At 39.8% G+C, this 15,879-nt stretch overlaps 3 protein-coding genes and 1 long non-coding RNA gene across 12 annotated transcripts in view; 3 read left to right on the forward strand and 1 right to left on the reverse strand.

Moving 5' to 3' along the window:
• The window catches only part of LOC125618432, an 11,879-nt gene extending 7,081 nt beyond the window's left edge, over positions 1-4,798 (reverse strand). Inside the window, exon 1 of the long non-coding RNA XR_007349693.1 lies at positions 3,826-4,798. This is a non-coding gene — a long non-coding RNA (uncharacterized LOC125618432). The remainder of the gene's footprint in view (positions 1-3,825) is intronic.
• Positions 1-5,086, forward strand: part of Cfap70 (cilia and flagella associated protein 70) — an 87,302-nt gene extending 82,216 nt beyond the window's left edge. For all 9 annotated transcript variants that reach the window (XM_048809005.1, XM_048809008.1, XM_048809009.1 and 6 more), the window contains 2 exons: positions 3,872-3,919; positions 4,793-5,086. In XM_048809005.1, coding sequence (XP_048664962.1) covers positions 3,872-3,919; positions 4,793-4,873 — 129 coding nt within the window. In that variant the 3' untranslated portion in view covers positions 4,874-5,086. The remainder of the gene's footprint in view (positions 1-3,871; positions 3,920-4,792) is intronic.
• Positions 5,087-6,138: 1,052 nt separating this feature from the next.
• Mrps16 (mitochondrial ribosomal protein S16) lies at positions 6,139-8,222 on the forward strand. Its single transcript, XM_015500493.2, has 3 exons — positions 6,139-6,296; positions 6,720-6,980; positions 7,472-8,222. The coding sequence occupies exons 1-3, from the start codon at positions 6,284-6,286 to the stop codon at positions 7,603-7,605; spliced, it is 408 nt and encodes a 135-aa protein (XP_015355979.1). The 5' UTR covers positions 6,139-6,283; the 3' UTR covers positions 7,606-8,222.
• Positions 8,223-8,626: 404 nt separating this feature from the next.
• Positions 8,627-15,468, forward strand: Dnajc9 (DnaJ heat shock protein family (Hsp40) member C9). Its single transcript, XM_015500494.2, has 5 exons — positions 8,627-10,155; positions 10,310-10,450; positions 10,949-11,203; positions 13,593-13,679; positions 14,024-15,468. Exons 1-5 carry the CDS (start codon positions 9,976-9,978, stop codon positions 14,141-14,143), a joined length of 783 nt encoding a protein of 260 aa, XP_015355980.1. The 5' UTR covers positions 8,627-9,975; the 3' UTR covers positions 14,144-15,468.
• Positions 15,469-15,879: the final 411 nt, after the last annotated feature.

Raw genomic sequence — 15,879 nt, forward strand, 5'->3', positions numbered from 1 at the left:
TTAAAAAAAAAAAAAAAAAAAACACAAAACCTGGGCTGGGGTTGTGGCTCAGCAGTAGAGCGCTCACCTAGCACAGGCGGGACCCGGGTTCGATCCTCAGCACCACATAAAAATAAAGGCATTGTGTTGTGTCCATCTACACCTAAAAAATAAATATATATTTTTTATAATTTTAATATTTATTTTTTAGTTTTCGGCGGGCACAACATCTTTGTTTGTATGTGGTGCTGAGGATCGAACCCTGGCCGCGCGCATGCCAGGCAAGCGTGCTACCACTTGAGCCACATCCCCAGCCCCCCTAAAAAATAAATATTAAACAACAACAAAAACAATAAAACTGGATCATGGTGATGGTTGAACAACTTACTAGACCTTGAAAGTAGTGAATTCTGTGGTATATAAAGTGTGCTTTAATGTAAGCCATTTTAAAAACAATTTAGTCTCTGAAAATGAGGAGCAAGTAGATATTTAATAAATAGTGGTGGGGAAATTGGATTCTACCCATTTGAAAAAGAAATTAGTTTCTTATCTCACACCCCCCTACAAACACACACACACACACACACACACACACACACCACACAATTCCAGCTGGTTTAAAGACCCAAATCTTAAAAGCAAAACCTGTTGAATACCTAGAACAAATACAGAGAAGATTCCTATGATCTTGGCTTATGGAAGTTTTCTTAGGGCTCTAAAAGCACAAACTAAAAATAAAACACCAGTAAATGAACTACTTTAAGGTTGGAAACTCACACATATCAAAACAGAAAACCCAGTGACATAAAATTAGTATCCAAGTTATATAAATAGCTCCTATAATAAGGAAAAAAAAAAAAAAAACCCTATCAACAAACTGGTTTAAAAAATAGGCACAGGATAGGAATATGCAGCTTGCTAAAGTAGATCACTAGTAAGCATGAAAATACAATTCAAAATAATGTGACAAATTCACAATTCTTGAGGCAAAAATCAAAATAATGTGACAAATTCACAATTCTTGAAGCAAAAATTAAAGTATGGTATTACCAACATTAACGAGGATTCTCATAATTGCTAGTGGATGTAAATCAGTACCACAGTATAAACTTTTTAAGTGCACTGTAACATTATTTACTCACATTCCTACCTGTAATCTGGCAATGCTGCCGCAGTCTGGCTGGGCAAACTAAGGGGGGCGGTGTGTGACAAGGAACTTGTGAAGGTTGATACAGCGGGAGCCGCTTTATTATGGGACAGAGAAGTATATATACCCAACTAATTACACACAGCTTAACTTAATTAACATAAACTAGATACAGCAGTCAACCAATAAGGAATCAGCATCTTAATGATTACACACAGCTTAACTTAATTAACATAAACTAGACACAGCAGTCAGTCATTAAGGAATCTCTATCATCTTAATGGTTCACTGGCGTTACTTCTCAAACCACTCCTCTTGGCAAAGTGCCAGGCGCCATCTTGACTTGTCTATGGCTCTCAACACAATGCCATATCTAAATACGTTTCTTAAGAAAAATACATGATAAGTGCCACGACCAGTGCAGCCAAACTAGCATGTTCCAGCAAGGGGCAATGAGAGATGGGAAGAAATAAAGAGGAAACACAAGCAGATCTTGACTATAAAGCAGCTGGAGTCAGATGGAGCAGCTGCTCTCTGATGGAGAATCAGGTCTCAAGAATTACACCAGCAATCTTTATCATATATGTCTCTAAATCAGATGAAAGGCTATGCAAGCATTATTCTTTTTTTAAAAAAAAAATATTAGTTGTAGTTGGATACAATACCTTTATTTTATTTATTTACATGTGGTGCTGAGGATGAACCCAGGGCCTCCACTAAGCCACAACCCCATCCCCAAGCATTATTCTTTGTATTCATGAAGTTAACAGAATTAGCAACAGAATGCAGCTATTTCCTCAGTTACATTCTATAGTTGCAATGTGCAATGTTAGGAGTTTTGTGCAGCTCTGAAGAAAGTCCACTGTTTAAAGTTACTAATTTGAGGGCAGATTCAGGAGCATGGAACTGGTGAAACATTGTTGTTTCCTTAGCAAGGAAGTTCCTTCATTCCCAGGAGCTGCTGTGCCTGAGAATAAGGTCAAAGCTGATAAGACTCTAGCATGGAGGACATCTCCATATGCCTTTACACAGAAACTTTCCCAGTCAACAAGTATGCCATAGGCATGAAGTCATCAGGGAGCCCAACCTCAGACACTAGTCTCCCAGTCACTATCACCACTCTCCGCACATAAGAATGTATATCTTTATTTCATGGAAGCTCTATTAAGCATTACTGTAATGATGTTCAGAATAATAAAATTATTTTTCAAAACTGCTTGGAGGGGCTGGGATTGTGGCTTAGCAGTAGAGCACTCGCCTAGCATGTGAGGCCCTGGGTTCGATCCTCAGTACCACATAATAAAATAAAATAAAGGTATTGTGTCCAACTACAACTAAAAGTAAATGTTTAAAAAAAAAAAAAAAAAAAACCTGCTTTGACTATTCTGGATGCTCACATCATTTGGGCCTCTGCCTCCCTTCATCAGGAGGGAGTCAGAGGTAGTAGTGGTAGAAAGAGCAGGTATACTGGAACTTCAGGAGGTAATATTTCAGATGGTAGATGCTGTAGGAAGTGAGGGTTTGGGGCATCCAAATTTTGTGAATTAGTAAAAATTCTACATGACTAGCACTGATCAGGAGATTGGATTAAACATCCAAAGTTCCCTTGCAGTGCAAATATTCTGTGGTTTTTTACATATAAGCTTTCCTTAGTGACTATACATATTCTAACTTCTTATATTCAAACTTGTGAAGTGTAATAGGGAATACATATCATCTCATTTAACTCTTGGAGGAGAGCTTCATGCAAGGAATATATCAACTGGGCAGAGTAGTTAGTTTTCTCACCTCATATCCAGAGCTGCATGGAAGGAATCCTAATATTTACTTTTTATAATACATGGAGATGGGATAAAGTATAGTAGGTAAAAACTTGGACTCTGGAGCCAGACTTCATTTTTTTTAAAACCCAGATCTTCCACTTACTAGTTAAAAAACCCTGGCAAGTTATTTATAATCTCTGTGCCTTAAGTTTCTTTCTGTTAACATGGAATGATAAATAATAGTAATTATCTGGAAGTGAGGTGGCACATGCCCATAATCCCCAGTGGCTTGGGAGGCTGAGGCAGGAGGATCACGAGTTCAAAGCCAGCCTCAGCAACTTAGCAAGGTTCTAAACAGCTTAGCAAGACTTCGTCTCAAAATAAAATATAAAAAGGGTTGGGGGACTGGGATTGTATCTCAGCGGTAGAGTGTTTGCCTAGCATGTGTGAGGCACTGGGTTCAATCCTCAGCATCGCATAAAAATAAATAAAGGTATTGTGTTCATCTAACTTTTTTTTTTTTTTAATGGGCTGGGGATGTGGCTCAGTGGTTAAGAGCCCCTGATTTCAATCTCTGGTACCAATAATAATAATAATAGTAATTATCTCCAGGTTATAAGGATTAAAAGTGAATATATTTAAAGCACTTAAAACATCATGAGGAAAACAATGGAAATCACATGTAAAATGTTGCAATTACTAACAAAATGGCATGAATTCTAGGAGGAACAAATGACTCATGAGCTTTTCAGAAAAAAAAATGAGAGGCCAAATTGTTTCTAAAAATTTCCTGGGCTAAAGGAGAGATTTTAAAAAATATTGGCCTTTACTTACCACCTTTTATTTTCCTGCTTCCCCTTTGAATTCAGTTTCTTAACTAGGAAGGTATAATCCTCTCGTTAGGTAGAAACATTTGGAGAAATGTATTTTTCTTACCATGTGTATGACATGTCATCATCACCAGCTGCTGAACTTTTTTCAGGCTGGACGGCAACTGGAAGCAGAGCAGGCTTACAAGTACACACTAAAGGTATGATGCATATACCTCTGTCATTTTGCCTGCACCATGCTGAGGTTGGGAAACAAGGAGAAAGGTGCTGATTTAATTCAGGACTTTAGAGCATTTTATGATGTGAATATTTTTAGAGAGATTTTTCTTACTGTCTTTGCCATCATCATGGGGCTGCTAGGTTTTTAACCATAACCTACATGTTGTCTAGGTGCTCTTTTTTTCCACTGTTTTAGAATATAGCTTAATGGGAGAAAAGAAACAAGGAACCCTACACTATAGCTATTTTACCTCCGGGGCTTGTTTAGGTATTCCACCCAATGACATTAGCTTACATTGGCCACAGTCAGTCATCTGACTACCTCCAGCTGCCAAGGAAGCAGGAATGTGATTTTTGAACTGATTAGTATTGTTGCCCTGGGAAGAAATTAAGATTTTGCTAGTAAGAGAAGGTTATTCAGCAGGTTACTAGATGGCTTTCCTACATACCTAGATTCTAAAATTAAATTCAGATATAATTTAAGTCTGTGATTCATGTATCTCTGATTACTTCCTGTCAATTGCCAGATGGGAATATACATATTAGCCAAGAGATGTTGGTAATAATGTGAACAATTTTAAAAATAAACTTTAATAAAGTGACCTTACAAAAAATGTACAAATCATGAAAGCTCATAGCCCCTGATGCATTTTGAGAAAGTAAAGGTACCCATATAAACAAAATAATGCTCTAAAGTATTTTAATAGAGCTTCCATGAAGTAAATATAGGAAAAGCCAATCCCATCCCTGGGGACTTTGCTCTTTAGCTGTGGCCCCATAAATGAGGGGTCATCTTCAAAGATACTTAGGTGTATCAGATATAACCTGTGTACTTCCCTTCCTTGTTCCTGTAGCTGAAACTGAAAGATGAGGCTCTTCTTGCAGAAATCCACACAGTACAAGAGATGGTTGGCTTCGGAAATCCATCTTTCTGACATCCTTAAAACTGAAGAATTTTCTGTATGGGACTCTGAGCTCCTTTCCTTTCCAGAGAAAGTTTCACCATATGAAGCCTAGAGCTGGAGAACCAAAGAATGTTTGTTTTCAATGAAGAGAAACTCATTCATTTATTTCCATTGGCTGTTACTGGATGTTTTACTAATCGATAGTAAACTGGATCATAATAAAAATGTAAACGAGACAGACAATTCATCAGTGTGGTTCTGGAGGTAGGGTATACTAAACTATAAGTAGTATGTATATATGTATATAATATAAATGTATAAATCATTATATAATTTATGTATAGAAATTAAATTAAGGTACAGTGGAGTCACTGTTAGGTTTTCTGATGAAAGCTTCTGGGGTCACTATGGAGGAAGTCAGCTGCCAATGTCCATGGCCAGGTTCACGTACTGGAACTTGGAATTAAGCCATCATCTTCAAAGGTGGGCCTAAAAGACTCCTATGTTGGGTCAACTTACTAGAGCAAAGAGCATAGTAGTTGTGGCCAGGACCTTTGGAAACAAGGATGAACAAAGAAGCTTTGCTGCAGTCTGAGGTTCTAACTCTTAATGAACCAGGGGTATTTTCATGGATCTAAATCACAAGGTCTATGAAGACAACACCCTATAAGAAATGCCAAACTCTTCACTTAAGATGACAAATCATACTCCACTTCTGCCTTCTCGGATCACAGTACAGCAAAAGCAGGAATAAAGGTTCTCCTAATATGATGTGATGCCTCTGGGAGTGGGAAAAGAGAGGAAAAGTGAGAGGCAAATTAGTAAACAGAAAGATAAACTCTAGTCATCTGTAATACCACTCGTTGTCTCGGCCCAAACGCTGTCCCCTTTGCGAAGTCTCCTGAGAAAATCCCGGCGTCGCCTTCTCGGCTTCCCTTTCTCTACTTACCCCTGCTTGGAGTACAGACCGCCCTTACCTTTTCTGGTGCGCTCCCACCGACTCCCTACTAGACAGAGCTCCCTGAGGGGAGAGGACAGCACCCTTTTGTATGTAGGTTCTCAGGACGGCGCCGCGGCACCACTAGGTACTCAAAACACGTTTGTGGGATGTATGGGTTTGGGGAGCATTTAGCCCTCCTCTGAACGTGACCGGCATTTTCCCCAGCTCCCCACTCCAGCGGGCACTCATCCCAGAGAAGGTCACACAGCCACTCCTAAGACGCCACCTGGAACGCCCCCGAAGGCCGCAAGGTGTAGCACCCTGGGAACAAGATGGGGGAGAGCGGAAGAGGCGGGGCGAGGGGACGTCCGCTTCCGGGACCGCGGCGTTCGGGTTCGGGAAGCTCCCGGGCGTCCCAGCAGCTGGGCGCCGACTCTCAGTCGCCCTGCGGGTCTGTATCAGCAGCGGGACGATCCAAGGAGCCGCACGTGGACCGCACCATGGTCCACCTCAGTGAGTCATCGCGGCCCGCGGGACCTTCCGGGCGGTGGCGGGAGCTGGGGCGTCCAGGACTAGAGGCAGCAGCGCTCTCCTAGGCGCACTTGATCAGCCACGCAGCGTTACAGTTGAACCTCTGCTCAGATTTTCCTTCCAGAAACCCTCGTCTCATTTTACAGATGAGGCAGTTAAGGGTACGACAAAGTCAAAGAGTTTGTAAATGGTAGGCCTTTTCGGAATGGATTTGGGGATGAGGCGAGCATTTCTGGCTGGAGCAGTGAAGGGATGTTTCACAAAGAGGATGGTATCTAAGCCACATTAACTAGAAAACATTGAGAGTGAAGACATTTGAGTGGAAGAAGGGAATTGTTCCTCTATCTCATTTTTGCCTGCTTTGTGCTCTCTGATCTTGTGTCTTAACCAATTATTTCTCTATAGCTACACTCCTCTGCAAGGCCTATCATGGGGGCCATTTAACCATCCGCCTTGCTCTGAGTGGCTGCACCAATCGGCCCTTTTACCGTATTGTGGCTGCTCACAACAAATGTCCCAGGGATGGCCGTTTCGTGGAGCAGGTGGGCTCTTATGATCCACTGCCCAACTGTCATGGAGAAAAACTTGTTGCCCTCAACCTGGAAAGGATCCGGCATTGGATTGGCTGTGGAGCCCACCTCTCTAAGCCTATGGAGAAGCTTCTGGGTAACTCAGCTCTGGTCTTAACTCATTGGGGGGATTTTACACTGAAGTCAGTTCTAAGTTCTCATCATCTGAGATTGAAGAATGTTTTTCATTCCCTCCAGGCTACTCAGGACTGGAGTGAAAACTGAAGTTGTGATCTAATTGTCATTTTGAATCTGGAGATTCCTTTTATGGACTTCTTTATGAAACCTTTATAAGTGGCTGGGATTTTATGCTAAAAATGGGAATAACATATCTCCAATGGCCATCTGTTAGTTTACCTTTTTTTCAAGTAAGGAGAATAATGTTAGGAAACAGACATCATCCACTGACTCCTTGCAGTAAATGGAGGGAGGAGGTTGGAGGAAGAGGAAGGAGAAAGTTTGGTAGGTGAGAGGCATTTACATCCATACTCTGGGTCTGAACTCAGACCTCAATTCTGTGAGGCAAACTTCTCAGGGAAACATTGGCTTGTAGTCTATTATAATAAATGAATATCCTGTTGCTTTTAGGTCTTTCTGGCTTTTTCCCTCTGCATCCCATGGTGATCACAAATGCTGAGAGACTGCGAAGAAAACGGGCACGTGAACTTCTCTTAGCTTCACAGAAAACAGATACAGAGGCTATAGAAACAGAAGCGAGTTGACTTCAGTGAATATAACAGTGGTTACAAAGTCAAGGTCCCCTAAAACACTTGTGTGGAGCTCATAAATTTGTTGGGTTTGGAGGTCAATAAATGGAGTTTTCTAAGTTACCATATTCTTCTGGCCTAGCTTAAGCAGAGCCCAGAGATTTGTTTTTGTATAAGAGCTGGGTCTAGATACTAAGCATTTTGGGATGTCATTTTGGGGAAAAACTGTGGCTGTGGGGAAGATTGGACTTTGGGTTGTCCTTGGATCATTTGGGCAAATTTACAATTGAAGTTCAAAACTTTCCTGCTTCAAAAACTCCCAACCAGAGTGACTTGACCTATCCAAATGTTTCCTTAATCATTCTTGATCATCCCACAAGAACATAGATCTCTTATTCTTTTTTTTGTAATTGTAGATTGTTTTGCTTATCATGTAATTGTAACTTTACAAAGACAAATTGATCGTGAAAATTGCTTTTGGGCTGTAATAGCCTACCTTTTAAGGATGAGAAATTAGAAGGAAGCTAATTTTGTAAAGCACCCCAATGTACCTACCTGGAAAGTCCTGTTCAACATATGTTGTATGTATAGGGGAAAAAAATAAATAAAGATGGGATGCTTTTAAAAGTCTACTTAGAAATTCAGTAATAGGATCATGTTTAAGTGTCATGAGTCTGGTAACATAAATGATTGATTACCAAAACAAAATATCACAGTATCTGTCCCCCAAGAGATGCAGAATTCCATAACTGTAAGCATAAATTACATGGTTTTAGTGCCTTCTGGATAATATATATTTCAAATTTTGGTATAAGACTAAGATACAGCCAGGTTGTGTTGACACATGCCTATAATCCCAGGGGCTTGGGAGGCTGAGGCAGGAAGATTGCAAGTTCAAAGCGAACCTCAGCAACTTAGGCCCTAAGCAACTTAACAAGACCCTGTCTCAAAAAAAAAAAAAAAAAAAAGGAGGGGGCTGAGGATGTGCCTTGGTGGCTAAGCACCCCTGGATTCAAATTCAATCCCTGGCACCAAGATAAGACCAAAAAAAAGAAAGAAAAAGAAAAAAAGAGACTGAGATACAGGAAATTAAAAAGTTTCTAAAACCCTATCAATATTCAAACGTATTCTCTGGGCTCTATATTCTGAGAACAATTAATGGTCATCTCAAATTCTAGAGTCTTGGAAACTCCCCTAGGATTGTTTTGTTTGGCTTCTACTTGCTTTGAGAAGACTTTCAAGACATGACAGACAGGCAATGGACTTTATGTAGATTTGACCTGGGATCTGAGAAATGCTTTTGAAAACCCTGGCAACTCTGGATGTTTGAAAGATCAACGTGCCTTGGAAAGTTTGAGGCTTTGCAGGAACTTCTGGCAGAGGATTATGGGATTTTGGATGTGAAATGGGTTATTATTCTGAGCTCCACTGAGTTTCTTTCAACTCACTTTCCATTCTGGTTTATCCTCTGTCTGGTCTAAGATCTGTATACACATATTTCTTGCGTGGGCTTATCTTGATTTCCAAAATTTTCTCCAGCCTTAGTCTTGCTTTGGATCTCCAAGCCTATGTTTCACACATGTATTGGATGATAGCCCCAGCCACCCTGCTCTCCCCTCAAATCCAATATGCTCAAATTCCGCTGTGAACTTTACTAAGCATTAAACAGTTTCTGCTTCAGCAGCTTCGGTCTTTACTAAAATGAGAGGTTGGGTCATCTTACCTCCTCCAGTGTATAAGGTAACTCTGGAACAGGAAGATGATTGGGGTTGATTTCTTTTAAGTCCATGAGTACTGTCAGATAAAGAGTTTCGTTTTTTAAAATACTAAGACTGGTGTTTTGTGCTTTTATTCAAATAATCTTTTTGCTGCAGGGCTTGAAAGTACCCTGACACTACTGAATTATTTGGGAAAATACAAATTTACTTAACAGGTTGAGCCATGTGAAATTACTGAATGCCGATATTGACCAATTACTATTTAAAAAAAAACTTTGACTTGTAAATACAACCTAATACACGGATATTCTTATCAGTGAAGAAGTGCCTGCTGGAACACTGGGAGCAACATAGGAGATAAAGTTCCACAGCAAGAGGAGGGCGGGCTCGAGAAGATGTGGCGGACCCGTGACGGTTAGGGCTCTCGCTCTAGAAAACCCAGACGCCGGTTGCACTTCCGGGTCTGGTTTTTCCAAGGCCGGGGAAAACTTGGCCACGCCCTCTTTACAGCGGCCGTAAAGTGAGTCTACTCAGCGCGGCCCCGCCCCTTCCGCGTATTTTGTGACGCAGGCGCCCTGGGCTTTTTGAGCGGGAAAAGGAAGCCAGGCAAACTAAGTCAGGTGCCGCGGAGACTTGCTTCTTTCGCGGAGCCCTTCCGATTCTCAGCATGGGGCTGTTGGCGCAATGCGAGCAGGTGTTCGGTACCACCGACCTTTACCGGGTGCTGGGCGTACGGCGCGAGGCCTCAGACGGCGAGGTTCGGCGCGGCTACCACAAAGTGTCCCTGCAGGTTCACCCTGACCGGGTGGACGAGGGAAACAAGAAAGACGCTACCCTCCGGTTCCAGGTACGTGTGCCTACGCTGGGATTCAGTCTTTTGGGCTTCCAACCACTGCGAACCGCCTAGGGGAGGTGCGTGATCTTGACCTGGCGTTTTCTACCTTTATTTTTCGCGGTGTGGGTAAGGGCACGGGTGAGTTTTGGATGCTCTTTTCTCTCAGATCCTTGGGAGAGTTTATGCGGTTCTAAGTGACAAAGAGCAGAGAACAGTGTATGATGAGCAGGGAACAGTGGACGAGGACTCTACGGTGCTCAACCAAGACCGCGACTGGGAGGCCTACTGGAGGTTACTCTTTAAAAAGGTAGGTGGGCTTTGAAGATTTCTTTGATTATTCCCATTATTTAATAAACAAACGTTCATTAAATGCCATGGGAGGCCTTCAGTTTTGTGTTAATTTTGAAGAAACTGAGGAATTTGAGTTTAATACAACACACACTCTTAAGTAAACAGGCCTTTCATTTCATGCTGATACAGTGTGATTGTGTGGCGAAGACTGGAGTGTGTGTTCAGGATGTATCTTACGTATTCAGTTGCGTATATGTTTATATGGTTTTCTTCCCATCCTTTTGGAAACTTCACTTAAAATTTCTTTTCACTGGTTCCTAGTTTAGCAGTTGTGACTGATGGACTAGGGAGAACTCTGAAAAAATCTTAGGCATGGGAAATTTGGTTACTTGCCACAATTTTGACTCAAAACACTGTTGTGTTTGCGAAGAAGCACTTAAATCTTCAGTTTTACTAGTATACCTTTTATTTAAAATAAGATTCTTGATATTACAGCCATCTCCCTTATCATCAGATATCTCTAGAGGACATTCAGGCTTTTGAAAAGACCTACAAAGGTTCTGAAGAAGAACTGGCTGATATTAAGCAGGCCTATATGGACTTCAAGGGCGACATGGATCAGATCATGGAGTCTGTGCTTTGTGTGCAGTACACAGAGGAACCCAGGATAAGGAACATCATTCAGCAAGCTATTGATGCCAAAGAGGTCCCATCCTATAATGCCTTTGTTAAAGAGTCAAAACAAAAAATGAATGCAAGGAAAAGGAGGGTAAGAGTTTAAATGCTATTGATGGTTTGTATCTTAATTTCCTACAAATAGGATTTGAGAGTATTTATAACAATAGAAATAAAGACTGTGGACAAGGGTTAAGGTTAGGTTGGTCTATAGCTTTCATGTAATTATATGAGCATATCAGTTCAAGAAAAACCTCTTTATTTTGGTATGTGGTGCTCAAGATGATTTTATTGCATGAATTGTTTAGTATCATCTTAGGGTAATACTGAAATATCTTTCATATGTGCCAATTCTTATGACTTTGCTGAAGCACTTATCAGATGAAGTGATATGGAGCCCAGGTGTGTAACATAGATGCTAGTTCTTATTTGGTTGATGAACAAGGAGAAGGATGCAAGAGATTGTGTCTTGTTAAAAAGTGCAGGTTGTGGTGTGGTGTAGCTCAATGGTGGAGCACTTGATCCCTAGAATTACACACACACACACACACACCAAAAAAAGAAAAAAAAAATTGGGTGCTGTATATCTGCCTGTTACTCAGGAGACTGAGGCAGGAGGATCACAACTTTGAGACCAGTCTGGGCAATTTAGTAAAATCCTGCCTCAAAATGAAAAAAGCCAGGAGTATACCTTAACTTCACATATGTAAGCCCCTGGGTCAATCTTCAGTACCCAATGGGGGAGGGGTACAGAGCAGAGTAGATTGCTTACCTCATAAATTTGTACACCTAATGTATATCAAATTTTTGAATAGAACTCACAATGCAGAAATGCAGGTTCTTGAGCCTTTTAGGGGGATTGATTCTTAAGTTGGATCCACAGTGTACATTTTTTTCAAATGAATAGTTTATTTTGATGAGGGTGTTTTTATGGCCTTTGAGAAACACTTATTCAATAAGTATTATGGCCTGAGTATCTTTACACCCATATTAAACTGGGGTAGGGCCAGGGAATGATAGCAGAAGAAGGTGCTTAAGGATAGATGGAGTTTAGGGAGAGAGTGAATTCAGAGTAGCCATGTCTGCCTCTGGTCTTCTGGAAAAGTTACTTTGGACTCATATCAAAGTAACCATTTCTTTAGCTTGGCTTTCATAATTGTAGCACGATGGAGAGCAGACAATTAAAGATTTTAGATATTGGTGGGTACTTGAGGTTCTTTTTTGTGCGGCTGACTCAGGTGTGTGAAAAGTTCTGCAGCTTCTAGGAACAAGATAACATGCAGGAAGAAAGCTGACCTTTTTTATTTTGGTACAAATTTAAAGGGTCTGTTTTGTCTACATAAAAGGCCAGGGCGGTTTCTGTTGAACTAGGCAGAGATGTGGAAAGCATAAGAACATAATTGTTTTGCATCATTGGCTACATCTGCTTAGAAGTAGGCTCACAGTTTGTCATTTTCCCAGGTGAAATTGAGTATACCTGTATTCAATAATAGGCCATTAGCTTGAGGAAAATCCCTAGAGTTTGAGGGGAAAATAGCACAGCCCCTCCAGTAGATCAGGGTGAATTAATTTGTTGATTTGCTGGGTCTGAGTCAAACAGAAAATGGTTTTGTTTTTGAGAGACTATCCAGTAAATTGTGAGAGGGATGCCAAGAGAGAATTTTAATACAAGGAATATTTATTGACATAATAATCTAAACATCATCCCTAGTGTTAACAGCATTCTTTGTTACTTGGAAAGTTCACCAGAGGGTGGAACCATTTATTTTAATAGTTGCCCAAGGTATTGTGGTGTTTTTGGAAAATTGGATAAAGTCAGCTTTGAAATCAATAAAGATCAAAACTAAATTTGTTAATGTTTCTTATGACTGCTCAGGAGAAATCATTTTAAACTAGAATTGTTCACCAGACTGTCCCTAGTCTCATTTAGTAAATTGAGCTTCCAGAGGAAAATCCCGAAGTACCTATAGCCTGGCATCCTTTTGAGAACATCTTTGGTTAAGTGACCTTTCCTGGCTCTCCCAGCATGTTTTCCTTTGTACCTGGGATTGAACTCAGGGATGCTTAACCACTTGAGCCACATCCCCTGCTTTCGTTTGTATTTAATTTTGAGACAGGGTCTCACTATGTTGCTGAGGCTGGCTTTGAACTTGTGATCCTCCTGCCTCAGCCTCCAGAGCCTCTGGGATTACAGATATATTGCACCTGAAGTATGTTTTCCTTTCTATAACTATGTGGTTTATGATGTCAGGGTATTTGCTACTTCTAGCAAGTAGAAATGAGAAAAAACCAAATGCTTTTTTTGAGTTAGAGAATGTTTTGCCTGATACCAGTGTTTGTTGTTATCTAGTGAATAACATTTATGTAATTTTACTCATCTGTTGATAAAATTCTCAAATCATCAAGGATTTCTTTTGAGAAAGAAAGTGTTACTGTAAACATTTCCTAGTTGCCCTGAAGTCTCATGAGAGTTTCTGCTTCAGGCTCAAGAAGAAGCTAAAGAAGCAGAAATGAGCAGGAAGGAGTTGGGGCTTGATGAAGGAGTGGATAACTTGAAAGCACTCATTCAGGTAAACTTGGCAGATTTGTTCAATTCTGACTCCTATCTTTAAAATAATTTTCAGAAGCATATATGTGGTATCATATTTTGTTTTCTGCTTTTAAGACATAACTCTTACCATCATTGTCTAATGGTAGAACATTTCATCACTTTCTAAAAGAAACTCCTTGTAGGGGCTGCAGTTGTGGCTCAGTGGTAGAGTGCTTGCCTAGCATGTGTGAGGCACTGGGTATAAAAAACCCAAACAAACCCCCATGTAGTTCTGCCATTCCTTTTTGCCCCCAAGTTCTAGTAATCATGAAATACTTTGGATAGTGTGGCATTTTGACAGCCTTGTTTTAACTTTTCAAACAGAGTAGACAAAAGGATCGGCAAAAGGAAATGGACAATTTTCTGGCTCAGATGGAAGCAAAATACTGCAAACCTTCCAAAGGAGGAGGGAAAAGATCGGCTCTCAAGAAAGAAAAGAAATAATGGAATTTTTCTCTTCAAAGATTCTTAAGCTTTCATCAGTGCCACTGGAGGCAAGGTGTAGTCAACACTTAAAGGAAAAAGTTAACCTAACTCTTGAGAGAAGTTGTCTTTCCAGCCTAAATTACTTAGATTGACTAAACCAAGTAGAAATTGAAGCTGTTTTTAGTGTAACCTAGAAATTACCTGACACTGTGAGATCCTCATGTGAAGGAATGTGATAGTGAAGTTGGGAGGGTGGTATACTTCTGATAGTACTTCTATGGCTCTTCATCCATATCTAGAATGTGGGCCTAAGGCTAAGGACATAGGTCAGTGGTATAACACTTGCGTCGCTGGGTTAATCCCCAGCACTGGAGAGGCGGGGGAAGAATGTGGATCTTTATGTAGTACTTTCAGTGATGTGCCTGTCTTTTAGACCTAGTTAGAAAGAACACTTACTTGCTGAGCAGCTGTCTTCCAAATAATTGGCCAGTTTGCTTTTGGTCTTAATGATCTTCAATATTAAGACCCTCTCTCCTATTTTTTTTTCCCCCGAGGCAGGTTTTGTACTCCTATTCCTGAGGTATAGAAAAAGCAAGTGCTCAGATTACTTCAAACATTTTGGGAAGACTTATATATGATTAAATAAGTAAAAAATTAGTTTAGGAGCTTTTTAAATGATCCCCTATATCATTTAAATGTGATATAGATAAAATGATATAGATAAAATATGGTATTTTGGAGGAGGCCAAAAAAATAATCCTAGTTAGCATGACAATAGAAAGCCTGGTTTCTCTAGCATAAGGAGATATATGTTATAGTCCTTTTTGATTGCTGCTTGGTGTCCTTAGCTCCCTCTTCTGTAAAAAAATAAGATCTAAAGTTGTCAGATTCTATATATTAAATATATACAGGATTTTTTTTTTTTTTTAAGTAAAAGGAAATTGCACTGGTTTGAAGACACAAACACACAAGAATGAGGGAATTGGGCTAAATAACCTTCTGACTCTTAACTTTGAAAGGCAAGCCATATATGGATCCAGTGATTTGTTACAGGGCAGTCAGTGGACTGATTTGTGAAAACAGTACAAATTTTCACTTATATTTCTATGAGTTGGTGGTATGTATTCATTAGAATAGATGGATTTTTAAAAAGGACTGTTCAATTTAAAATCTGATTTGTAGACTCTTATATTCAATATACCATATGCATAAAACAAACCTATTGCTATTGAACATTATGTATAATAATTTATCTAAAAGTAAGCACATGACAGTTTTCAGTTTGTAATTACAAGCAAGTTAAAAAATACTCTTGATTGTATTAAAAATGTAATTCAGTGTAAGTTGTTTGAAGCATCTGTCCTCATGTGATGAAGTATTACGTTGATATAATTAGTCACCTCAAATTATGATTTTGAATTTATCCACTCTGAAAATTAACAATAAGATCTAACACTGGTAATGATAATTAAGGTAAGTTCAATGAAATTTAAATACATTTAAGCCATAGTTAAAACCACTGCTGTATTCATGAGTACCCTCAGGAAAACATCCATGGTAAAATCTGAAGTATGCCAAGGTTCTTTTCTTCTGCTAGGATATGTTTATATTGGGTCAATTTCTTAGTCCAAGTTTCTTAGATTCTTAAGGAATTTGTGCTTTGTTGGCTCAAAAAAATTTCTATAAATTATTTAAAAAATAACTTTTCTAGAGCTTCAGGAGAAAAGCTTGCAAGATAAATTAAATATTTGGGA

Source organism: Marmota marmota, unplaced genomic scaffold (genome assembly GCF_001458135.2).
Source record: "Marmota marmota marmota unplaced genomic scaffold, marMar, whole genome shotgun sequence".
NCBI classification, from domain to species: Eukaryota; Metazoa; Chordata; class Mammalia; order Rodentia; family Sciuridae; genus Marmota; species Marmota marmota.